This window comes from Coenobita brevimanus, chromosome 23 (assembly GCF_032717465.1).
Source record: "Coenobita brevimanus isolate Jiangsu-jjx chromosome 23, ASM3271746v2, whole genome shotgun sequence".
Taxonomy (NCBI): Eukaryota; Metazoa; Arthropoda; class Malacostraca; order Decapoda; family Coenobitidae; genus Coenobita; species Coenobita brevimanus.
The window spans coordinates 63,906,698-63,932,511 of record NC_136976.1 but is presented as its reverse complement, the minus strand read 5'-3'; the positions used below and the strand labels follow the sequence as shown (position 1 = coordinate 63,932,511).

The following is a 25,814-nucleotide window of genomic DNA, read 5'->3' as shown; positions in this document are numbered from 1 at the left end:
GTAAAGAAGAGGAAGGAATGGACATAAGAGGGAGGAAGGAAAGAGGAAAGAGAGAAGGACATAAAAGGAAGGAAAGAAGGAAGAAAGAGAGGAAAGGCAGCTCCATTAATTATTGTTAATCAAAGGCTAAAATCATGATACTGATGCAAAGTAAAAAATAAGAAGCTAAAGACATTTGAAAAATTGTTCATAGCATCAACAGAATAAAAAATATACAATATAGTGATCTCTTGGATATCACACACAATTGGTACTACACCTAATGCATATAAATGAAACTGTGCGATAACAAATGCACAGAACCTATGAGATTTATCTTAACTGGCACTGGCCACCCCACTTGTAAACCCAAATTTACAACCATTACAACCCTCTAAATACATACATACTGTTACTCTAAGTATCAGAAACACACATAGGCATGGTCAGGTTAATATAAAATGATGAAAAGGACTCCTATCAAAATTCCACAGCCCTCCAGACCCAACAAACACAGAACCTTCTGTAATCCTTCCCTGTTCACCTTGTCATGTGCATTTTCCAGATCCAAAAATGTCATAAATACCTTACTCCTCCTCACATGCTTTCTCCAATAGCTGTGTCTTACTGGAAGCATTTGATTCACACATCACCTAGTACCTGTACTCCTAAAACAAATCCTGTTCATCACTCAATGAATATTCTGACGTATTCCTTTCTTCCTATAACAGGATTCTGCTGAACTGCATACACATTTTACAATGTGAAGAAGATTTATAGTACAGCAAACTCTGCACTAACTTCAGTCACCTTTAAATGCATACAATAACACAGTCACAGACTTTCTACTCCACTGATACAAATTCTACTCCTTCTGCTTTCTGGCATATTTCCAACAAATAATCTATTCCACTCCCTTCACAGTATATATTCAATCATCTCTGAATATATCTCAACGACAATTACTGTCTTCTAATTCGCCCACCTCTCCACAGCATTCTTCACTTCTGCCAATATCTCATTCTCAAGGTACAGTAAAAGTCCTGTAATCCAAATCGCAGGGGACCTAGGGTCTTTCAGACAATTGGATTTTTCGGACTATTGGGAGGGACCTCTGAAAACACTGGAAATAAATACATAATCATTAAATAAACACTTAAAATGATACGGGCTATCGTTTCACTCACCAGAAATGCACAGACGTGTAGATGAATAGTTGCAGGCAGGTACACCCAAGTCCAAGGACAAGTCGAAGCCTTAGATATGTCCAGAAAAATTGGAAAAATCCCAAAAAAAATTCTAAAAAAGCTCAGAAAATTTCAAAAATTTTCACCTTGACGAATTTGGAGTAATGGGATTTTCGGATTATTGGTGGCCGGATTAGAGGAATTTTACTGTACTACATTCCTTCTTCGTGCAAGCTCAAAGCCAATCTCGTATATCACTGCTCTGCTCTCATCGGTCCCAATATCAACCCTCCAGGATATTTTTCCCATCGCTCCTGCTTCCCTTGCATTTATTAATATTCTGTCACTATCATACCTCACATTTCCACACTTCTTCATCTCTGCACTTCTTGCCAAATAGCTTCCATTTGCACAATTGTTTATTTTTTTTCTTATGACATCCTTTGCCTTTATTTTTCTCTTTACAAATCTTTTTGCATGCTACTTACTCTCAATATACTCCTTCCTTTCATTTGAACCTCTTTCTTGCATCTAATTATCATTACTCTCTTTTCTTCCACTACTTTCACCTGCATATGAACCCAATGGACTGAAGGCTAAAAGTGTCCTTATATTGCAATTTACTATCCTCCCCTCAGGGGATAGGCAGGAAGGTAAGAGACATTTGTATAAGCAAGGAGTGTATCCATCCAGAAATATCAGTGCCATAATGCGAAAGCATTGATCTCCCGCATTTTCTCTCAACAAGCATGTAATCAATCAGGTTCCTGTTATCATTCACTCTTTATATTATTTAAATTTGTGTTTCTTTGTTTGAAATGTAAATTAATAATGCGTGACATTCTTTCCTTATACAAGTCCTTCGGCTGCCATCATTACTATTCTCCCATGGCATTCCAAAACATAAACAGCTACTTGTATAATTCACAGGGAGAATGTTAGCCCTCACAATCAGATCTCTTGTCACAAGCACCCAATAACTCCAAGGAACCTATCCTATCACCTCATTTAGTTGTCCCAAAACACAGTGCATGAGCAAAGACCAGTGCTGCTTTCACCATCTTAAACTTGATAAAAATGCACCTCAGGCTGGTAGGTGGGGGCACCCTTCATCCACCCACTTAGTGTAGTGATACTCTGTTCTGAGGGTAGCTCTACAATGAGTGGCAAGCCAAATTATTTCCTGTAAATTTGGAAAGCACTTCCAACGCTGGGTGGTAACCTTATAGCCAGCCAACACGTGTTCCCTATGTGACAGCCAGTGAGTTGGTGGAGGGTTAGTGCCCCTCCCTTGAAAACAACTAAAAATATGAACAAGAAGCCTCGGACCAGGACTGACCAAAAGGTGACGACTAAGGACCAAACTAAGGACTTGATACAGATAGCTACATGGAATGTAAGGGGTGCAAATGATAAGGTGAAAGAGAGATTGTCCAGGTGCTTGAGGGTGCAAAAGTGGATGTATGTGGGTTAAATGAAACTAAATGGCGAGATGAGAGTGTGAGAGAATGGGAGTATGGATGGGGTATATGCACGGAAGTAGGTGAGAATGAGAGGGCAAAAGAAGGAGTGTGTAATGTTGTGAGTCACAGATGGAAAGAGAATAAAACAGCAAGGATCAGTTGGCTCAAGGACTGTGTGGTTAAGATTGAAAGTTGGACTACAAATGTGGGTGATCGTGTGCGTGTATGCGCCAATGCAAGATCATGCAAGCTGAGTGAGAGAGAGTTCTGGACAAATGTGGAAGCATGCATGGAAAAGTTTGAAAGGAATGAGAGTGTGTTTTTGACTGGAGATATGAATGGAAAAGTAGGGAATGTGAAGGTGGACAGAGTAATTTGTGAGTGTGGTGTGCCTGCAAATTTTTTTTTTTTTTTTTTTTTTTTTTTTTTTTTTTTAATGCGAGGAAGAAGGAACCAAAGGCCATGAGCCCGCAGTAACAGTTCCCTCCAAGAGAAAAACAAAATACAATAGAGAGCCAAATTCAAGATCCGATCATTTTGAGATGCCTGGACACACTGCGTTTGAAAGACTGGAGATCATAGGCAGCAGGAAATACAGACAGAGGGAGACAGTTCCAGAGCTGACCTGTTGCATAAATGAAAGACTGGGAGTAACGGTTAACTCTTGCATTAGAGAGTTGGACAGAAAAAGGATGAGAGTTTGCTGCCAGACGGGTGCTACGCGCCCGATGTAGAGGTGGAGGAATGCAAGCAGACAGTTCAGAGGAGCAGTGACCATTAAAGCAGCGATAGAAAAGAGATAAAGATGCAACAGTGCGGCGAAGAGACAGAGGTTGAAGGGAGTCAGTAAGAGGAGGAGAGTTAATGAGACGAAAAGCCTTTGACTCCACCCTATTGAGAAGAGCTGTATGTGGGGAGCCTCCCCACACATGAGAGTTGTACTCCACACAGGGGCGGATAAAACCCCTGTATAGAGTCAACAATTGTGCAGGGGTAAAGAAAGAGCGGAGTCGGCTTAGCACACCCAATCTCTTGGAAGCAGATTTTACAAGATATGTACTATGATCTTTCCAAGATAAGTCCCGTGTAAATGAAACCCCAAGCATGTTCAAGGATGATGCAGGATTAAGATGAATATTATTAAACATTAGTGGGTATACCTGTGGAAGATTTTGTCAGGTTGATAGGTGTAAGAACTGAGTCTTAGATGCATTAAAGACAACCATATTATTTTTACCCCAGTCAGAGATACGAGCCAAGTCAGACATTAGGTGTGCCATAGCCTCATCCCTTGTTTCTTGAAGTAACTGCTGAGATGGGCGTTGCGGGAACCGAATGGAAAGGTGAAGGGTGGAGTCATCAGCGTATGAGTGGATAGGGTTAGATGTACAGCTTAGAAGATCATTGATGAATAAAAGGAAGAGAGTTGGTGATAGGACAGAGCCCTGAGGAACACCACTGTTGATAGATCTAGGAGAAGAACGATGGCCGTCTACAACAGCAGCTACAGAACGACCAGAAAGGAAGCTAGCGATGAAGGCACAGATAGAAGGATAGAAACCGTAGGAGGGCAGTTTGGAAATTACAGATTTATGCCAGACTCGATCGAAAGCCTTTGAGATGTCAAGTGCAATGGCAAAGCTTTCGCCAAAGTCCCGAAAGGAGGATGACTAGGAGTCTGAAAGGTAGGTGAGAAGATCGCCAGTGGAGCGTCCCTGACGGAACCCATACTGATGATCGGAAAGAAGGTTGTGATAGGAAAGATGCCTTAAAATTTTTCTATTAAGAACTGACTCGAAAACTTTTGAAATACAGGATGTTAAAGCAATTGGACGATAGTTGGAGGGTTGGGAGTGGTCACCCTTCTTTGGGACTGGCTGAATGAGAGCAAACTTCCAGCAAGAAGGAAAGGTACAAGTTGACAGACAAAGGCGAAAGAGTTTTCCTAGGCAGGGTGTAAGCACAGAAGCACAGTTCTTGAGAACAACAGGAGGGACCCCATCAGGCCCATATGCCTTGTTAGTACTGAGGCCAGTGATGGCAGAAAATACATCAACTGAAGAATGAGAATGGCAGTGCTTTAGTGGACATTTCAGCCGGGAGGGGGTTGGTGATAGCTAATACCCTCTTCAGGCACAAAATGATCCAGAGGTATATGTGGCGAATGATGAGAAGGGTGGGTGGAGAACTGAATGAACGGAAGGCAATGATTGATTATGTGTGTGTGGATGAAAAAATGAGAAGGTGTGTAATGGATGCAAGAGTATATAGAGAGTGGGGGAGTGGACTTTCAGACCACCACTTGGTGGTGGTCAGAATTAAAGTCCAAATAAAATGGAGAAATAGATGGAAAGGACTGAAGGTAGTACATACAAGGACAGTGGAAATGCTATGAGAGGATGGAAAAAAAGACAGAATATAAGAAGGAAGTAGAGGAGCAATTGGGTAAATACAGATTGGAGCAGATGGGGGACGTGGAAGGTGTGTGCAAGATATTCACAGAAGAAATCTGTGCTGCACGTGAGGTGGTGTGTGGGATGAAGAGAAGACGAAAGGGGGTGCAGGGAACAGCAAGGTGGACTTAAGAGGTGAGAGAGGCTGTGGTACAAAAGAAGAAAGCATATAATGAGTGGATGAGAAACAGGGGTGTGAAAGAAGTTAAGAGACAGAAGAGAGTGAGGAAGAGAGAGGTGAAAAGATTAGTAAGAGAGAATAAGAAGAGAGTGGATGAGGAATTGGAAGGAACTTGAGAGTAAAGTGGAGAGAATGTATGAAATGTTTTGGAAAGAGGTGAAGAGAGTAAGACAGGGTGGCAAAGAAGTTAGCTGGGGAGTGAGAGATAAAAATGGTAGATTACTAGTGGAGAATGGAGAAGAAGTGAGCAGATGGAGAGAAAACTTTAGGGAATTGTTGAACATAGAGAATGAAAGTAATGCAAGCCCAAGTGGCTGGGAGAAGGAGGGATGTGAGAAGAGAGGAAGACATCAGTAGGATGGAGGTTGTGGAAGCAATGAAGAAAGTGGGAAACCCCCAAGAATTGATGGAGTGTGTGGTGAAATGCTGAAGTATAGAGGAGAGGCAGTAGTAGAATGGATGTGGAAGATGTGCAGACTGGCATGGGAGGAAGGTAGTGTCCCGGAGGATTGGAAGTCAGGTATAAGTATTCCCCTGTACAAAGGAAATGGGGAAAAAGTGTGTGATATTCATAGGGGCATTTGTCTTCTTAGTGTAACAGGAAAAGTATATGGTAGGATACTTATTGACAGAGTTAGGGAAATAACAGTGAAATTAGTTGGAGAAGAACAGGGAAATTTTAGGAAGGGAGGAGGTTGCTTATATCAGATACTCATTCTTAGATCTTTAGTGGAAAAGTTTCTAGAGAAGGGAAAGAAGTTGTATGTGGCCTTCATGGATTTGGAGAAAGCATATGACAGGGTGGACAGACAAGGATTGTGGAAAGTATTAAGAATATATGGAGCACATGGGAAGTGATTGAAGGCCGTGAAGAGTATGCATGCATGTGCTAAGGCTGCAGTGCGTGTGGATAGTGAACTGAGTGAATTTTTCTATTTAAAGGTTGGATTGAAACAAGGATGTGTCATGTCTCCATGGTTGTTCAATTTGTATATGGATGGGGTTATAAAAGAGATTTAAGGTAGGGCAGTGGATGCTGGAGCAGCCCTGGTGAGAGAGGGCAGTGTTTGGAAACTCCCTGTACTGTTGTTTGCAGATGATACTGTGTTGTTAAGTGAAGACGAAGGGGAGCTGCAGAGCCTGGTGGATAAATCTCGGTAAGTGTGTACGAAACGGAATCTAAAGGTGAATGTAGGGAGAAGTAAAGTTATGATCTTAGAGAGAAGTGAAGTCAGTGAATGTACAGTGAGGTTGCATGAGCAGGAAATGTAAAATGTGAGTGTATTTAAATACTTGGGTAGTGTGATGAGTAATGGAAGTTTAGAGGGTGAAGTGCCTGAAAGGGTGCAACAAGGAAGAAAGGTTGCTGGTTCCTTGAATGCAGTGATAAGATGCAGGAAAGTGAGCATGGAAGTAAAAAAGCTACTACATGACAGTATTGTGATACCAACTCCAACATATGGAAGTGAAGCTTGGACCTTGTTGGAGGGATGGAAGTCAAGAGTGAGAGCAGTGGAAATGAGTTATTTGAGAGGAGCATGTGGAGTCACATGGAGAGACAGACTGACAAATAAGGAAGTGAAGGAGTGTTGTGGTGTGGATGTGGCTGTGATAACAAGCGTCAGGAGAAACACACTGAGGTGGTTTGGAGATGTGGAGAGGATGGAGAGCGAGAGACTGACAAGGTGAATGTATGTGAGTGAGGTGGAGAGGGGGAGAGGGAGGGAAAGGCCAAGGATGAGATGGAGGGATGGAGTGAAGAGGTATATGAGAGAGGGGGGTGTGAGCTGGGAGGAGGGCAATGAAATGACGGGGGCAGGGCGACATGGAGGCGATTTGTTTGTGGCCACCCCTTACGGAATTAAGGCATCTGGCAATAGATAGATAGTTAGAAACTCTTCTTTACTACTGACTGCTCATTTACAATGGAACTCCTTCATTACTCTGCCCACATGTTCTTATATCTGATCTCATACAGTTCACAATCTCCCACTCATCCCTTCACTCCCTTTCATCATGGTCTTACACAGTGCCATTACATACCCTGCATCACTGGAAACATTCATGACTTCCATTCTCTTAAAACTAAATAAAATCTGCATCGTACCCACCATTCTGATGGCTGCTGCAAAAGGTGGTGAGGTATTTCTGCGACCAAGCATGTATGTGGGGTAGGAAACCAGTCATTTCTTCCAGTACCTTTTGCTCAGATATCCCCAGCCCATACATGTCCCGTACTGCACGACTCTCCGACATCAGCCTTTTCACTAAACTGACAAGTTCATCGTACTTCTGGATCTTCTTTTTTACAACCTTTCAAAAACAATAGCCAGTATATAAAAGACATCTCCCATACAACTACAACAGTGGTACATCTAAAAATTATCATATAATTATCAGCGTGCCATGTGCAGAACACACTTGTTTTATGATGAGGATGCATTTGGAAAACTGCATAATGATATATCAGATATCAAGTCATTTACAACGTGGGTTCAATGGGGATACGTTTTTGCCAAAGGTTACCCAACCATCAAGGACTAAAAAGTTTCACCCTTACCTAACCTGGTAGTTATTTGACTTCACCTGCTGCTCACTACCAGAATGTCTAGAAATTAGTTTTCAGCTCACTTAAGCTGGCAGTTATTTCACTTCACTTGCCGCTTGAACTCCACCATCACACCACTGTTCCATCACTGACACTAACACACCCAGCAATGACAGAGTTCCAAGGTCATCTTGGAACAAACAAATGACTAAGCTTGTATGTTGGCAATCGTATAAGTAAAAATAGCAATTGTACATCGACTAATAAAGATTTGTACAAGATCATAATGATCACATAAGCCAAAATGCCACCATAAATTGAAAAAAGTCCAAACTTTTTAAGTCATCATTTAAAGAATACATTGCTGTATGCTGATATAGAGCAGTAAAAAAAAAAAAAAAAAAAAAAAAAAAAAAACATTTACTGTACCCCAACCCTTTAGGAATTTATAAACATCATCTATAATTATGTTCTCTCTTGGGGATGACTGTTAAAAAAACCACCTCTAGATAACACTGTTCTTTTAAGTTCTTTCCCTTTTTCAATTATGGTAATCCACTATCTCTTCCTTTGATTTCACTGTGCTATTCCACTCTCTTCATCTAAAGCAAAATGGCAGTAGCACAACTGCTATCTCTTGGGAACTCCCTGAAATTTTATTTTTTTCAGAGTTTAATTCATTTACTGAAATACATGACTTTAAAAAATTGCTTCATAAACTTTTTTCCACATTGCAGTGTGAAAAATCATATGCTAAATAAATAATTCCTATCCATTTTCCAACAAGACAGTAGAACTACAGGCCGCCCCCAAATGTCTTTCAAACTGCTTGGTATTGTGCCTGTAACATACAGTATGAAAAAATTTAACATAACAACATACTGTGTTTTAACACAATCTGCTGTTGGAGAGACACCTTCATGTTGTGCCACTTATATGACTGAGTGATAGAGCCACTCAATTTTCCAAATGTCCCCTAAATCTCACCCAATCCTCCAAAAGGAGGATGGTAGGCTGTAGGAGAGGGACAATTTCAGTCTGCAGTCCACTGGGTTTACATTCACATGAAACCAGGAGCATCATCTACAACTAATTTAACACAATGTGGTCAAGTGTGAACCCTAGCCTTACCTCCTGGAAGAGTTGGTGAACCAGGGAACCAATAAGCATGATCTGGTTAGCGGTGTCAATGCCCTTGAAGCGCTCATTTAATACAGCTTTCCGACGGCAGAACACACCAGATACCACCGATGTTCCCGACACCAGAAAGTCTGGGTTGATCACAATAAGGCCCTGACATAAACCAGAAGGATATTAATTGGAACCAAGAATGAATAACAAAAAAAATGGGACTAACAATTTTTTTCATTTTATTGTTGTTGTGACCCCAGACTCACCTGGATATGAATCTTATGGACTAACGAAAACTGGCCACTTTAACCAGGTGCTCCATGAGGAGTGAAGCAAAAAAAAATAAAGTAAAATAAAATAAGAAAAATGCATTATTTAAAAAAAAAAAAAAAAAAAAAAAAAAAAAAGAGAGAGAGAGAGAGAGAAACTTTTTTGTTGATTTTCTTTTTAAATTGGCAAAAATATTTCTTTTAAAGGTTATTACAGGAATTTACAACAATACAAGAGTTCCTTAACCCCTAAACCGCAGGCTTGTTTTGCTCTGACTTGCGTGTCCTGCGGGCATATTCGCGCTTAGACAGACTCTCTAAAAATATTTGCCAAAAATCAGTTTTTAGTCCTAGAATATTAAAATTACATATGCACATGGCACATACCTTCAGCTTTCTCCTGGGATGTTTGTTGAGCCTTCGTTGAGTACCATAGGACTTGTGGAGACCTCTGAAGTTGGGTAACAAAGTGTCTCCACTTTACACTTCCTGACAACCCATAATATGATTACCACAGCCTGATATTATCACTAGAAACACTATTTTATGATTCTCAAACAGTTTGGAATCCATACTTAAAAAAAAAAAAAAAAACAGTGAAAGCAATGAAAATTAGGAGCGCGTATGACCTTCTCACTTGCGATCGTTCGCCGCTGGTGTTCTGTCATTTATTATTCATAAAAACACTCACACTTTATACTGTATTTCTATTACTATATAACACTTATATATATCTACAGTCTTTATTCACAAGTTTCCTTCAGTAATAGTAGTTTATTGCCACTGTAGGCATTCAATTTCTCTTTCAGTAAAATACGTAGCATTCACTTTCTAGTCCTGTATACTAGCATTGAGAGTAAATCTGTCACTTTCACCTTCATAACTCATAGTATTCATACATGCTAAAGTGAAACTTTCACTTTCATTACTCCTAGCATATATATTCGTATTCTTATATTACTACTCATTTACATTTCTATTTACATTCTTTATTTTATTTACATTATTTACATTTCTATTTTATTTACACTGCATTACGCACTGTCACTTGCAGTAACTTATAAAACTATTTTCCACTGTTCACTTATATTTATATTCATTGCTTTCACTTGCTGTTTACACATTATTTACATTTCCACTTGCACTGTTTTACTCAACAGAAAGATCGTAGTCACTGTCTATCATTTTCATTGACAAATTAGCCAGTTCATGTTCCACAGCAGTTGCTTAGCCCTTTACCCCTTTCCACATGAGGTTTAGTAGGGTGTAGAGGTCACAGGGCCCTTTGTGTGGGGCTAAAAAGCGGCGGAATTGGACAGGCACGAATCCGACGTGCTTTCACCTTGAAAGACGACAGTAAACTGAATACAGTGTAGTGGCCTGCCTAGGGGAAGTGCAATGCTGCCAATGTCAGCCTGGTGACAGCTGCTAATATATACACTATGGAATGATTGGCAGGAAATCTAGACAATACATAATAAATTAGGTAGTTCCAGGTGAATGTAAATATCACTTAGGCTTCTCCCTTCCTTTCTTACATATATTTTTATTACGAGAACAAATTATACGGCATATTTCAAGGGATAATAAACAGCGAAAATTAGCGAACAAGTGCACGTGAGGTGTTGTCAGGTGATAATTGGCCAATTCCAGGTGTATGGCACTATCACTTACCTTATTTCTTTTTTGTATATATTATTTGGTATAAGAATAGCGCATAGGGCTTATTTCAATGGATGAAATCAGTGGAAAATTCCTGGGAAGATTTACTTGGCGTAGCATGGCCGGGCAGGCGAGGAGAGGGTTATGGAGAGGAGGTAGGGAGGGAAGTCAAGAATGGGGAGAAATGGCTAAATTGTCAACAATGGATGGGAGTACAGATGAGATTAGGAGTGCTGACTAATGTTGGACAAGCCACCACTTGAAAGCCCGGGCAAATTCAAAATAACAGAGGTCTGGTTGGTACTTGGATGGGGGACCGCCTGGGAACACCAGATGCTGTTGGCATCCCTACGTGTCAAGTGGGGTTGGTGGAGGATTAGTGCCCCTCCCTGTAAAACAATTAATTCTAAGCCATTGGCCACCCCGCCTGGGATACATGGCGTCTGGCAATGAATGAATGAATGAATGACAAAAGTGACGGCCCCCGGTATGATCCCTTGCTCCCAAGCGTAACGAAAGTGACGTCCTGCGGTTAAGGGGTTAAGCCAATCTAGGTTATGTGTAATAGAATCAAAACCATTTGAACTTAACCCGTACCCTCCTGACATCGTGTCATACAACAGTACAGTACATGGTAGCTGCCGTGGAACCACCGTCGTGCGCTGTATGATTTGCGATTGCAAGGCACATTGCGTGCACAATTTTCATATTTCGCGAGTGCTTCATGGCAGGCAGCTGAGTGAGACCTTCCTCAAGCTGCCGCCACGTGCGGACACTCACTGACCTCATGTGAACCGCATTCACCTGTGACTCATCCACTTACCTGACTGCAGTCACCCAGACCAGACATGGCGCACCGCAGTCTCTTGGAGGACGAAATACAAGCCGTCCTGGACACTTACCCAGATTATTTCGATGGCAACAGTGATTCGCCAATCGACAATGATGTCCTAGATAAGGACTATGTTGCTCCTGAACAGGTATTGTAATTATAAAAATTTATAGGCCTAGGGAAGTGGTTAGCTGCCTGAGTGTTTGTGTGCATGCCTACATGTGAGTGGTAAAGTGATGAATCACATCAGAATACGTAAAAAGGCAATGTCTTATGCTTGCAGTATGCTTCCTGACGAGGCAACGTATGTATAAAACTTGTAGGGATAGGCACGTGGCAGGCTGCCAGAGTGTTTGTGTGCATGCCTACACGTGAGTGACAGTGATGAATCATATCAAAATAAGAGAAAAGGCAAGACTTTATGCTTGCAGTATGCTTCCTGACGAGGTATCGTACGTATAAAACTTATAGGCCTACCACGTGGTAGGCTGCATGAGTGTTTGTGTGCATGCCTACACGTGAGTGATAAAGTGATGAATTGTATCAAAATAAGAAAAAAGGCAATGCTTTATGCTTGCAGTATGCTTCCTGATGAGGTATCGTACGTATAAAACTTATAGGCATGGGCACGTTGTAAGCTGCCTGAGTGTTTGTGTGCATGCCTACACGTGAATGATAAAATGATGAACTGTAACAAAATAAGAAAAAAAGCTATGCTTTATGCTTGCAGTATGCTTCTGACGAGGTATTGTACCTATAAAACTTATAGGCATAGGCACGTGGTAGGCTGCCTAAGTGTTTGAGTGTATGCCTAGACGTGAGTGATAAAGCATATCAAAATAAGAAAAGATGCTGTGCTTTTTGCCTGCAAATACTGGTTTGTCATGGTATTTATCCTAGGATCATTTATATGCTTCCAGGTCTCCGGCAGTAGCGATGATGAGGTGGCATCATTGAGGAAGGAGCGGTATAACGTCTATTTTTGGCCAGACGGGAAGGCTAGAAGAGGGGCAGGCTCCTCTGTCTATCCTGAGCCGGATTCGTCCAACGAAGAAGAGCAGGAGGGTGACGAGGATGGAGCACGGGGACGTGGTGTTGCAGCGTTGCTCGGCCCCGAGAGGATCTCGCCACTTGGGTCGTCTGGAGCAAGGAGGATGATAAGGTTTGGTGAAAGTGGTGGTGGTGCGCGCTACCACGTGGTCCACCTGGGTGAGCAGGTGAGGTGGAGCCGCTCCCAAGCCCATCCTCCACCCCAGCGGTTTCCTGCGCTCCCTCTCCACAGCCCCGTGTTGTGGGGAAAGGGGCAAAAAGAAAAGGAAAAGAAAAAGGGAAAAGGGAAAGGGAAACGAAGAGGGAAAAGGAGTGCGAGTGGGGAAGGGCACAGCTCCCCACCTCCCCAACCACCTTCACCTCCACACCCCGATGAAGGGCATGGTGCTGTAGATGACGGTGTGTCATGGCACTGGGAGGACGGAAGCAACTTCCAGCCCAATATTCACCCCTTCACTGAGAAGTGGCGATCTGGCTGCACTGCTCCACAAATAACAGAAAGCTCCACAAGGTTGGATATTTTCCACCCCTTCTTCTCGGAGGAATTTGTGGAGCGTATGGTGGAGAAGACGAATACAGTATTTACGCCAGGCAACAGAGGGAAGAAAGTGAGTGTGAGGGGGAAGCCAGTAAACATCTCAAGGCCTACAATCACCCTGTCACACAAGGTGAGATGTTTATTTTTCAAGGACTGGTTCTCTTGATGGGAATTGTACGGAAAGGACAAATTCCAGCTTATTGGACAAATGACCCTATAGTCCATACACCTTTCCTTGGGAAGGTAATGAGCCAGAACAGACTTCAGTATACTCTCAGCCACCTCCACCTTTATGATGCACAAGACCCTCTTAATGCTAATAACACGGATAAAATGAGGAGAATTAGGCTGGTGTTTGATCACCTACGGGAAACGTTCTGCTCCTCATTTTATCCTTAGAAACCTCGTTATAGACAAGAGTCTGGTGTTGTGGAGAGGCAATATTTCCTTTCGGCAGTATATTCCCAGCAAGAGACACTGTTTTGGATTCAAGATCTTTGTTACGTGTGACTGTAAAACTGGTTATGTGCAAGACATAGTCTTGTACACTGGCAGACAGTCAGACATAACAGAGGATCGTAGCATTGTATTCTCTGGGGCTGTGGTCAAGACCATTATTGAGCATTACCTTCATCGTGGTCACGTAGTGTACCTAGATAACTGGTACACTAGCCCTCTCCTCGCTGAGTACCTCCACCGTCAAAAAACCGGCATGTGTGGGACTGTCAAGAGGAACCGCCATCACATGGTGAAAGTGGAGCAGAAACTTGACAGAAATGAGGTAGTTTTCTACCAGGTAAACAACATCCTCGTCAAAGTTTGGAACCACAAACAAGAAGTAGCCCTTCTGTCGACAGTGCACCGCCTGCTCATGCACCTCACAAACTCGGCAGAGTACATCGGAGGGAGGCAGAAGCACGTCTGGAAACCTGAGTTAGTGGTGCAATATAATGTCAACATGAGGCAGGTTGACCAATCTGACTCCATGATTTCCAGCGTGGAGTGTGCCAGGAAGACCATGATGTGGTATAAGAAGCTGTTCTATCACCTAGTGGACATCACGGTCCTGAACAGCCACTACCTCTATGAAATCAAGACAAGCACGTCGGAGATATTCGAGGGATTTGTGCAGGAGCCGTCCCGTGAGATGATCAGGAAGTATTTGGAGGATAGGCCCCGTCAGCCCCGCGGCTGCCCATCCTCTCCCGGCCAGTTGCCTAAACACCTCACAGAATGCCACTTCATCCAACCCATCCAAGCCACAACTTGCCATCCCAGGCCACAACGCCGCTGTCGTGTGTGCAACCACTCCAGGATCAGGGCGAGCACAGGCAAACGTACACGCTACGAGTGCATGGAGTGTGATGTCGGCTTATTTCTTCACCCCTGCTTCCAGGAGTACCACACCCTCCTCAAGTACTGAAATGCCAGTGTTGCTAGTGGGCTGTGTACCTGACAGCGCGCGGGGTGAGGTGGGAAGGTGAGGTTGTGCGACACAGCCACACGCTACTCTGGCGCTCGGTGTACACAGGCCTGTGATATGGGAAGAGGGAAGAAAGGGAAGAGGAATGTGTAATGAACAGTGTGCTTGTGACAATATTCAATCAGTACGATAGATAATAAGGTAATCTTTGTATATTTTGCAATGTGAACAAAAGAACAATACTGATCATGTGTGTGAAAACAAAATGAGTAAGAGAATAATATAGTGTTGGCAGGAGAGTAGGAGATGCATGGCGCAAGACATGTACCTGAGTGCGCACGGGCCAGGTAAGACGGTGCAACACAGCCACACACTACTCTGGCGCTCAGTGTACACAGGCCTATGACGTGGGAAGAGGGAAGAGAGGGAAAGGGAATGTATTTACCTAATTGTGATATACAGGAAATGAGCTACGCTCGTGGGGTCCCGTCTCTGTTTCTCAATAAGTCAAATTTAGCTTTAAACTCGTTTAAGTTTTTAGACTGGACGATCTCTTCATCCAGGCTATTCCACAGGTCTATACATCTATAAGGAAAACTATATTTCTTGATAGCCTTCAAGCAGCTTGGCTTTTTCAGTTTCATTCCGTGTCCTCTTGTTGCTCTCTTATCCCATAAAAACAGATCTTCTTTGTCAATCTTACCTACTCCCACCATGGTCCTGAACACTGCAATCACGTCGCCTCTCTTTCTCCTTTCTTCTAAGGAAGGCAAATCCAGCTTTTTCAGCCTCTCTCTGTACGACAGATCTGCCAGACTGAGGACCATTTTGGTTGCTGTTCTTTGTAGTCTCTCAATCTTGCTTATATCTTTCTTTTTGTGTGGGGACCACACTATTGCTGCATATTCTAACCTGGGGTGAATCATGGCCACTATCAATTTTTTCATCATCTCCTCATCCATATAATGAAAGGCTACTCGTATATTAGTCAGGAGTTTATACATCTCTCTAACTGCCTTGTTAATGAGTTTTTCAGGTGACAAACTGTCCTGGACCAGCACTCCCAAATCTTTCTCTTCTCTCGCTTTTGTGATTGGTTCGTTACCCATCAAATAATTCAATGATGGCCTCTTGGTACTTTTACCCATTTCCAATATTTTACATTTCTTTGCTTTAAATTTAATTTCTAACATCCGGCTCCAATCGTGTATCCTATCCAGATCCTCCTACTCAGTTCTAACTTCTTCAGTCACAGTCAGACCCCTCCAACAACTGAGACAAGTCCATCTTGGGCAGGTCCATGTTGCCCTTCATAAAAAAAATCACTCAAAGTTCTCAGAGGTCAGGTTGGTTTGCTGGTAGGCTTGCGTTTGTGGAGGTACTTCCGCAAACACAAAACCACAAACTTGAGTAAAATTTGTCGTAAACACAAATCCGCGAAGTCACACTTCCGCAGCTGTGGAATCTGAGGTTTGCGGAAGTGATTGCAGAAGTGCCCAGCTCTGCTATCAATGATCGGTATGTAAATTATAATGTCATGATGATCGGGGGCACCACAAAGGGGCCAATACACATCCAGCTGCTAAAGTTTATGTATGTAATGTAATGCACCTGTTATGTTCATTCACCTAAAAATACACTAAACAACTAGATTCTGGTACCTGATGGTCCTATGAGGCACAGTTAAACTATCTCAAAACATACTTTAAATTAGAAGATTCTGGTATCTGACGGTGTTATGGGGCATTGCTGAGGGTTTTAGCCTATCATATAAGTAAATACTTGTACAGCTCTGTGGGTGCTCTGCAGACCTGTAGAGGTTAGATTAGGAATGGGTTATATGTATTTGTAGAAATTAATTTCTCACGGGTGTTTGTGCTCCCCAACTCCCGTGAAAAACGAGGGATAACTGTATATTTCTTTTTTAACCCGCCCCGTCCCGACCACTTTTTGACCACTGGTACCCCCCAATCCCGACCATTTTTCGGCCCTTTTTTTTTTTTTTGCTAAAACTTTCGCTTTTGGTGAGAAACATCGATAATTCATGGAGAAATCGCTCACCTGAGGTTTAAAATACTCATTACAGGTAGGAGAGCCTCCTTACCTTACTGGGTTTTCTATCAGGCTGGCACCAAAGAAAACAAGCTCTATGGGAGGATAACTATTTCACACCACTCATAAACGGTATTTATTTATTTACTGTTACGAATTTATATGTAGTACAAGAGTATATTGGTTTTCAAGCAGTAATATAGGCATTATAAGCATTGTTTCACTCACTAATACCTGACCTTTACCTGATCATCATTTCTAACTGTTTCTTCCTCTAATGCTATGTAAAGTTTGTCCTCCACATTGTCATTGATTGGGGAATCACTCTGGCCCTGAATTTCGTACCGTGGCATGACATGGCTATACTGGCCAGGTCACTGATAACAGGTGAATTGCTGAGAAAAGGGCATGCAGGAGGGGGGAGGAGGTCATGCTGGGTAAGGCATTGTCTCTGCCTGGCATCTTGTTGAGGAAGGTGTCCCGTGTATACGTACCAAAAATGACTCGCGAAAATTGAAAATTGTGGAAATTATGAACCTTGCAATTGCAGGACGTTGAAGTACGTCCTCGGGATTAGCTGTGACAAAACGTGAGGACGTGGAAGTACGTCCCCGGGACGGCGAGGGTTAATATACTGTACATGTACATGGTTATACAGATAATTTACAAGACTTCACCTGATTATTATCTAGAGTAAAGTGCTCGTCCACTGGGTCTGTGAAGAGGATGTGGACCACATCTCCCTCAGAAACAACGCTCTCACTCCTGGGGGAAGACAAAAATAATAATGCTGTACATTAAAAAAATTACCATGTCAGTAATTCATCATCTAATCCTTGACTGGAAAACCTGTACAGTTTAAGTATAACATGATTCCACTGATAGGTTTCATGGCCAAAAATGAAGCTGAACTACTGTAAGGATCTTCAGATTTACTAGTGGTCTAACAGTTACTCGTAAGTCAATAAACACCAAATACTGTACTGTATTCCAAAACACTGCCCAGTGGCAGTATCATAACCAATGAGGTCTTGCCTAAGTAATGTATTTGCTGCTGCCATAAAGCTCAAATTGGGAAAAGTTGTAAAATACCATTTCAGCACTTCTGTGGCACCTTTGTTTTGGTTACCTTTTCTATACCTCATACCAATTAATCTGGCCAGGCATGTATGGCAACAGTGTTCCCGCCGAGATTCTGATTGGCTGAAGGGGGTTGTTCGATTTCGTTGTTGCATAAACCGGTACTCTCTTTATTATCGGATGTGATACTGAATTTGTCGACAGTACAGTCGTCAAAAGCAATAAGATATCCGTTATATACTTAACAACAATGAAATTTTCGTAGGAAGGTAAAGATATGAGTCAACAAAGTATTATAACAGTCCAAGTCAAGGTCAACATTCGAACAATTCCTTTAAATCTCTGACACTCCTTAATATAACAGAAAATTAACCCCTACACCGCGGGCTTGTTTACCAATGACTTGCGTGTGCCGCGGGGTTATTTGGGCTCCGACAGACTCTCAAAAAATATTTGCCAAAAATCAGTTATTAGTCCTAGAATAATAAAATTACATATGCTTATGGCACATACCTTCAGCTTTCTCCTGGAATGATTGTTGAGCCTTCGTCGGTTACCGTAGGACTTGTGGAGACCTCTGAAGTAGGGTAACGAAGTCTCCACTTTACACTTCCCGACAACTCGTAATATGATTACCACAGCCAGATACAAACACTATAAACACTATTCTACAATTTTCAAGTAGTTTGGGATCCATACTCAAAAAAAAAAAACACCGTGAAAGCAATGGAAATTACGAGCGCGTCTGATCGTCGCACTGGCACTAGTTCGCTCATGGTAGTCTGTCATTTATTATTCATAAAACCCCTCACACTTTATATTTCTATTACTATATAACACTTATATATATCTACAGTCTTTATCCATAAGTTTCCTTCAGTAGTATTAGTTTATTGTCACTGTAGGGATTCAATTTCTTTCAGTAAAATACGTAGCATTCACTTTCTCGTCCTGTATACTGGCATTGAGAGTGAATGTCACTTTCATCTTCACTCTCATAACTCATAGCATTCAGACATCCTAGAGTGAAACTTTCACTTTCATTACTCCTAGGGTATATACTCGTATTCTTATAATACTACTCATTTACATTTCTATTTACGTTCTCTATTTTATTTACGTTATTTACATTTCTATTTTATTTACACTGTGTTGTGCACTGTCACTTGAAATAACTTATAAAACTATTTTCCATTGTTCACGTATATTTACATTCATTACTTTCACTTGCTGTTTACACATTATTTACACATTATTTACAATTCCACTTGCACTGTTTTACTCAATAGAAAGATCGTAGTCACTCTTTTATCAATTGTCAGCCCTTTACCTCTTTCCACACGAGGTTTAGTAGGGGGTAAAGGTCACAGAGCCATTTGCATGGGGGTGAAAAAAGGCCTTGAAGTCAGCAAGATGAAACATACGTCCTCTCACTTCGGAAGATGAGAGTACACTGATAACGCAGGGGCCAGGCCAGCCAGCCTAGAGGCCTGCTTTAGGGGTTATTCAGAGTTACCAATATTACTTCTTGAAACAGCTAAGTCTAGCACTGATATGATTGGCAGGAAATCTAGACAATACATTATAAATTTGGTAGTTCCAGGTGAATGTAAATATCATTTAGGTTGCTCCCTTCCCTCCTTACATGTATATTTATTACGAAAATAGATTAGAGGCCTACTTAGGAGATATATAATCAGAGCTACCAATGTTAAATCTTGAAACAGCTTTGTGTAGCACTGATATGATTGGCAGGAAATCTAGACAATACATTATAAATTAGGTAGTTCCAGGTGAATGTAAATATCACTTAGGCTTCTCCCTTCTCTCCTTACATGTATATTTATTACGAAAATAGATTATACGGCATATTTCAAGGGAAAAAAACAGCGAAAATTAGCGAACGAGTGCACGTGAGGTGTTGTCAGGTGATAATTAGCCAATTCCAGGTGTATGGCACTCTCACTTACCTGATTTCTTTCTTGTATATATTATTTGGTATAAGAATACGACATAGGGCTTATTTCAATGGATGAAATCAGTGAAAAATTCCAGGGAAGATTTACTTAGCGTAGCATGGCCGGGCAGGCGAGAGGATAGGGTAATGGAGGGGGGGTAGGGAGGGGAGTCAAGAACGGGGAGAAATGGCTAAATTGTCAACAATGGATGGGAGTACAGATGAGATTAGGAGTGCCGACTAGTGTTGGACATTGTCAGTACTGATAGATGATACAAGCCCCCACTTGAAAGCCCGGGTGAATTCAAAATAACACAGAATCACAAAAGCGACGCCCCGCGGTATGATCCCTTGCTCCCAAGTGTCACGAAAGTGACGCCCCGCTGTTAAGGGGTTAAGGAAACCTGCTAAATCTAAGCATTGGTATAATACACATTTAAATTATAAGATCAGTCCTCACCTTTAAAATGTACCAAAACTCTGAATAATTAAAAATTCCAATGAAAAGACAAGTTCTGCGGGGAGGGAGGTTTGAAACAATCATGAAATTCAAAGTTGGCTAAAGGAAAACTATTTCATTGTAGTGTATCTCCTCTATTATCACAGTAAGGACTGATCTAAAATTTTAAATGTGTTATACCAACGCCTAGATCTAGCAGGTTTCCTTAATTTTCTGTTATATTAAGGAGTGTCGGAGATTTAAAGGAGTTGTTCGAATGCTAACCTTGACTTGGACTGTTATAATACTTTGTTGACTCATATCTCTACCTTCCTACGAAAATTTCATTGTTGTTAAGTCTATAACGGATATCTTATTGCTTTTAACGACTGTACTTTCGACAAATTCAGTATCACATCTGATAATAAAGAGAGTACTGGTTTATGCAACAACGAAATCGAACAACCCCCTTCAGCCAATCAGAATCTCGGCGGGAACACTGTTGCCATACATGCCTGGCCAGATTAATTGGTATGAGGTATAGAAGGGTAGTTAAGTTGTACCCCACCTGCTCGTGGTGACCTCACAGACACCCTGTTTTTAATTTCTGTTGTTTGTTTGTGTTCTTTGGTCTTTTCCCCCCCCCCTTAAATTAGGGTAACACAAATGGGGGTGGCACTACTCGAGTTTACCCCTGGTAGTATTGCACTGTATATACTTTTTGCTGTTGTTGTTGTTGTCATTGTTTGTTTTCGTTTTGTTATTTTCTTTTTTGCCAACCACGAGCAAACACCAGTGCCCTCACTGCAGTAGGTCTGTAGCAGAATGTGCACAAGCTCTGAAGTGTGCCTACTGCAGCGAGTGGGTTCATTTGGCATGCGAAAATATGGATACTAATGATTATCCATTTATGAAGATAAGCCATAGCTAGGCTTTCACTGGCTGTGTAGCCAATGTGTTGCACCAGCAGATGAGGTCTTGCCTGGTGAAGGAAGTTGGGTCACTAAGAAGGAACTGGAAGATGGGGTTGCAGGGCCAATCTTTTAGGTTATCAGAGATGTTTCAAACAGACTGGTGGCACCAGAGATCAAAGTCTCATTACCCGTGGCTGTCACCCAAAACCAGGCCAAGTCATTTGCAGATGCTGTTGTGGGGGATGGGAAGAATCTGCCTAGAGGCATGGTTGAGATCAGTGCTCATGGCCAGAAAAAAGCCAATTGTAGTCAACAGGTACTGATCGTAAAACCAAAGAGCGGTGCTGACACTCTGACAAGTCATATGGGACCAGAAGACATCAGAGGTGTACTTGACTCAGTACAGGTTGATAGCTGCCTTAAGACCATGGCTGGTGGGCTAGTAATGAAGTTTCCATCAACCTAGGCCAAAGGCAAAGCAGCTGGGATATTGACTGATCACTTTGGCTCTGATGGCACTTTTTGCATATCAGTGCCAGAAAAAATGCTGCCAAAAATGACCAAGGGAGGCCTTTCCTCTTCCCTGGGTGACTCTGACATCATCCCAAACATTTTGAAAAAAAACAATAAAATTAAGATGTTCACTGACCAAGGTTGCACCCTCAACCATCTCTTCACAAGAACAAGGAATGACACATACACAGGACATCGTCAGAGGTGGAGCTCCATGCAGATCATGGGCAAATAACACAAAATTGGCGGTGAAAAAGAAGCATGCCTATTATGAATATGCAAACTTAATGTATGAGTGGTGGTCTCTCATCTAAGTGAAAATAAGCCAGAGACGTCAGTCAAATAAAACACAGTGACGGTATTAAATTTTGAATGACTGCGCCATGGCAGAGAAGCAGTACTATGTTTACATCCAGTAATAGTGAGTTCACGTGGTTCTCCAATGATGCCCAAAGCCACGGAAGTATCAAACTGAACCAAACAGGAGTAACAAACGTGGAGAAAATGGCTAAGAAGAATGTCCAGGAATTAAAACAGGTATGGATAATAATTACCTAATTACAAAAACAAACCTCAGAACAGGAAACGGGGATAAAAGAGCTGAGAAATCGGTTAGACAGCGTCCGCTCAGCAGTGTTGACCAGGAGAGAAAGGTGTCTAAACTAAAAGTGGGTCATGAAACAGCCGCAAGTCATATAAAACAGCTTAAATGGGAAAATAAGAGGCTGGAGGAGGAAGGGGACATGACGAACTTGAGTATGAATCCAAAACTAAGATGCACAACAAACATATCAAGGAAATCCAAGAACACCATAAGGGGTGGAAGAAAACTCAGCAGGAAGATCAAATAAGTCTTTAGGAGATTTTAGAACAACAAAAAAAGATAAACCATGAAAAGGTCAAGAAGGAAGTGGCGAAGGTACTTAGAAGTAAAGGATCTCTTGTCAGAGATTCAGCAGACAAGAAAAAAATGCGTGATTATCTCAGGTTTGCAAGAAAAACTGATGTCAGTGAGGTTAGAAAGAGAAAGGGAAGAACTAAGAAGGGAGAAGGAAACAGTGTCAATAGTTATGGAAGGAAAGGACGAAGCCCAAGAAGAGATCGTAGAAGTGTTTAGGCTGGAAAAATATGTGGAGGGAGGGGCAAGGCCACTCAAAGTAAAATTTCAATCTCAGGTCACGGTAAATGAAACAACCAATAAGACTTGGAAATTAGCAGATAAGGAAGGATTTTAAAAAATCTGGATAAGGAGAGATGCAAATGAGGAAGAGAGAGCTAAAATAAAGGAACTTGTTAAGGATGCAATGGAAAAAACCAGAGAATGGGGGAAGAGAAGACAGAGTTCTACTGGAGAGTCGTGGATCAGAAACTGAGGAAGTGGTACTGGGGGGAAAAAAAAAAAAAAAAAAAAAAAAAAAAAGACTGAAAGTGGCATATGCTAATGTAGATGGTCTAATCTCAGCAAGGCTAGAAACAGACAATTTCTTGAGGGTAAATAAGCCAGACATTAAATGCTGCGTAGAGACCAAGTTAAGAGAGAGAATGTTGAAATCCAAATGGGAAATGGGAACTACAAACTATGGAGAAGAGAAAGGAATGAAAAAATGGGAGGAGGAGTGATGATAGCAGTGAAAAACAGCCAAAATGTGGAGAGTGTGGAACTGGGAGAAGGTATGGCTGGTGATAAACATGGTAAGAGAAACCAGGGGGAAAGGCAAGAGAGACATCGCAGTAGCATATGTTCCGCTCAAGACAAGGACATAGAATGAGGAGGAATATCAGATGTTGTTGGACATGGTTAGATACCTGTAGAAAGTGATTGAAAAAAATAACAACATAATCCTGATGAGGGACTTCAACTGTAAAGAGGTAACCTGGGAGGAGTGGGACTCAGGAAATAGTGAAGATTCGTGGGGTAGTATACTATTCAATGTAGGAATGAATAATGTAATGACCCAGTGGGTCAAAGAAGAGACTAGATTTAGGGGGGGTGACACACCAGCAAGACTATATTTAATTCTAACCAAAGAACCTGATGCAACTGAATCTATGAAATATCTGTGTCCTATAGGAAAAAGTGATTGTGTAGTGACAGAGTTCCAAATGATAAAAGGAACTGGGGAGACAAGAGATGAACTACACAGGCATGGAAGATACAACTCTGGGAAAGCAAACTTACAGGATTGAGAAAATTTTTTGAAGAAGCGGATTGGGGAGAATTCTGGGAAACAAGAGAGATCCAGAAGAAGTGGGATATCTTTCTAGACTTCTATAATACAGGTGTGGAAAAGTATGTGCCAAAAGTTAGTGGGAAAGGGAACTGGAGAAATGACTGGTTCAACAAAAGGTGTATGACAGCAAAAAAAGAAAGGGAAAAGGCATGGAACAAATTAAGAAGCAGAAGTAATGATAGGACAAAGGAAGCACATAAAAGAAACAGAAATGAACATACAAGAATACGTAGAGAGGAAGAAACTTAAAAAAAAAGGTATAGTTGACATATGTAAGGAAGAACCTAAGTGGTTTTACAGGTTTGTTAATGGCAAATTGAAACAAAAGGAAAGAATCAATAGGCTGAAAGTAGATGGAAGTGTCTATAAAGATGTGGTTATGCAAGCTGAGTCAAAGAACAAATGCTTCCAATCAATCTTCACTCTGGAAAGTGATTTTGAGGAGGAGGAAGGGGGATTGACTAGAAATGTAGTGTTAAAAGATGTAAAGGTCGAAGTGCAAGTAGTATTCAAATTACTGGAAACTCAAGATGTGAGGAGGGACCCAGGACCAGATGGGATCTCTAACTGGATACTAAAGGAACGCACAGAACAACTGGTGGATAAGATTCACGGTTTAATTGTGTGTTCTCTGGAAGAAGGGAAAGTGCCTCGGGAATGGAAGAGGGCCAATGTGGTACCAATTTACAAGGGAGGGAACAAGGAAGTACCCATGAATTACAGACCAGTGTCCCTGACCAGCATGACTGCAAAACTGTGCAAGAGCATTCTGAAAGATAGATGGATCAAATATCTGAAGGAGATGGATATTTTGGCAGAAAGTCAGCTTGGATTCAGATGTGGAAGGTCGTGTGTTTCCAGCTTGCTGAGCTTCTACTCAAGGGCGATAGATGTGCTACAGGGAAGAGATAGTGGGTGAACTGTGTGTATTGTATTTAGATTTGGGGAAAGATTTTGACAAGGTACCCCACGAGCGACTAATGTGGAAATTGGAACACACATGAGGACTGAAGTGGAACCTTTTAAAGTGGATGAAAGACTTCTTGAGAGACAGACTAATGAGGACAGCAATAAAAGACAGGATGTCTGGGTGGAGGGAAGTAACACGTGGAGTCCCATGGGGCTCGGTGTTAGCATCCAGAATGTTCCTGATTTATGTAAACAATATGGTAGATAGAATGAGCAGTTGTGAAAGTCTGTTTACTGATGATGCAAAGATCATGAGGACAGTAGAAGCTGAAGGAGATGGAAAACTGCTGCAAGAGAACCTGGATAGGATTTGTGATTGGAGCCGGATGCGGGAAATGAAATTCAACGCAAAAAAATGTTAAATTTTGGAAATGGGTAAAAGTACCATGAAACCATCACTAAATTATCTGATGGGTAATGAACCAATCACAAAAGTGAGAGAAGAGAAGGATTTGGGAGTGCTGGTCCGGGATAATTTGTCACCTGAAAAACACATTAACAAGATAGATAGATGTATAATCTCTTGACTAACATAAGAGTAGCATTTCATTACATGGATGAGGAGATAATGAAAAAATTGAGTGGCCATGATCCTGTCTAGGTTGGAATATGTGGCAGTAGTGTGGTGCCCACATAAAAAGAAAGATATTAACAAGATCGAGAGAACACAAAGAACAGCAACCAAGATGGTCCCTAGCCTCACAGATCTGTCATATATGGAATATGCTGGAACAACTAGATCTGCCTTCCTTACAAAAAAGGAGAGGGAGGGATGACATAATTGCAGTTTTCAGGGCCAGGATGGGAATAGAAAAAATTGACAGAGAAGATCTGCTTGTATGGGATGGGGGAGTCACAAGAGGACATGGAATGAAACTAAAAAAGCCAAGTTGCTTGAAGGATATCAAGAAATATAGTTTTCCATACAGATGCATACACCTGT

At 41.7% G+C, this 25,814-nt stretch overlaps 1 protein-coding gene across 1 annotated transcript in view; it reads right to left on the bottom strand.

The window, feature by feature from the left end:
- The window catches only part of Dna2 (DNA replication helicase/nuclease 2), a 193,535-nt gene that overhangs the window by 129,921 nt on the left and 37,800 nt on the right, over window positions 1-25,814 (bottom strand). The window contains exons 7-9 of the mRNA XM_080267024.1: window positions 17,446-17,533; window positions 8,943-9,104; window positions 7,375-7,576 (exon numbers count right to left, since the gene is read on the bottom strand). Of these exons, the coding sequence (XP_080123150.1) occupies window positions 7,375-7,576; window positions 8,943-9,104; window positions 17,446-17,533 (452 nt within the window). The remainder of the gene's footprint in view (window positions 1-7,374; window positions 7,577-8,942; window positions 9,105-17,445; window positions 17,534-25,814) is intronic.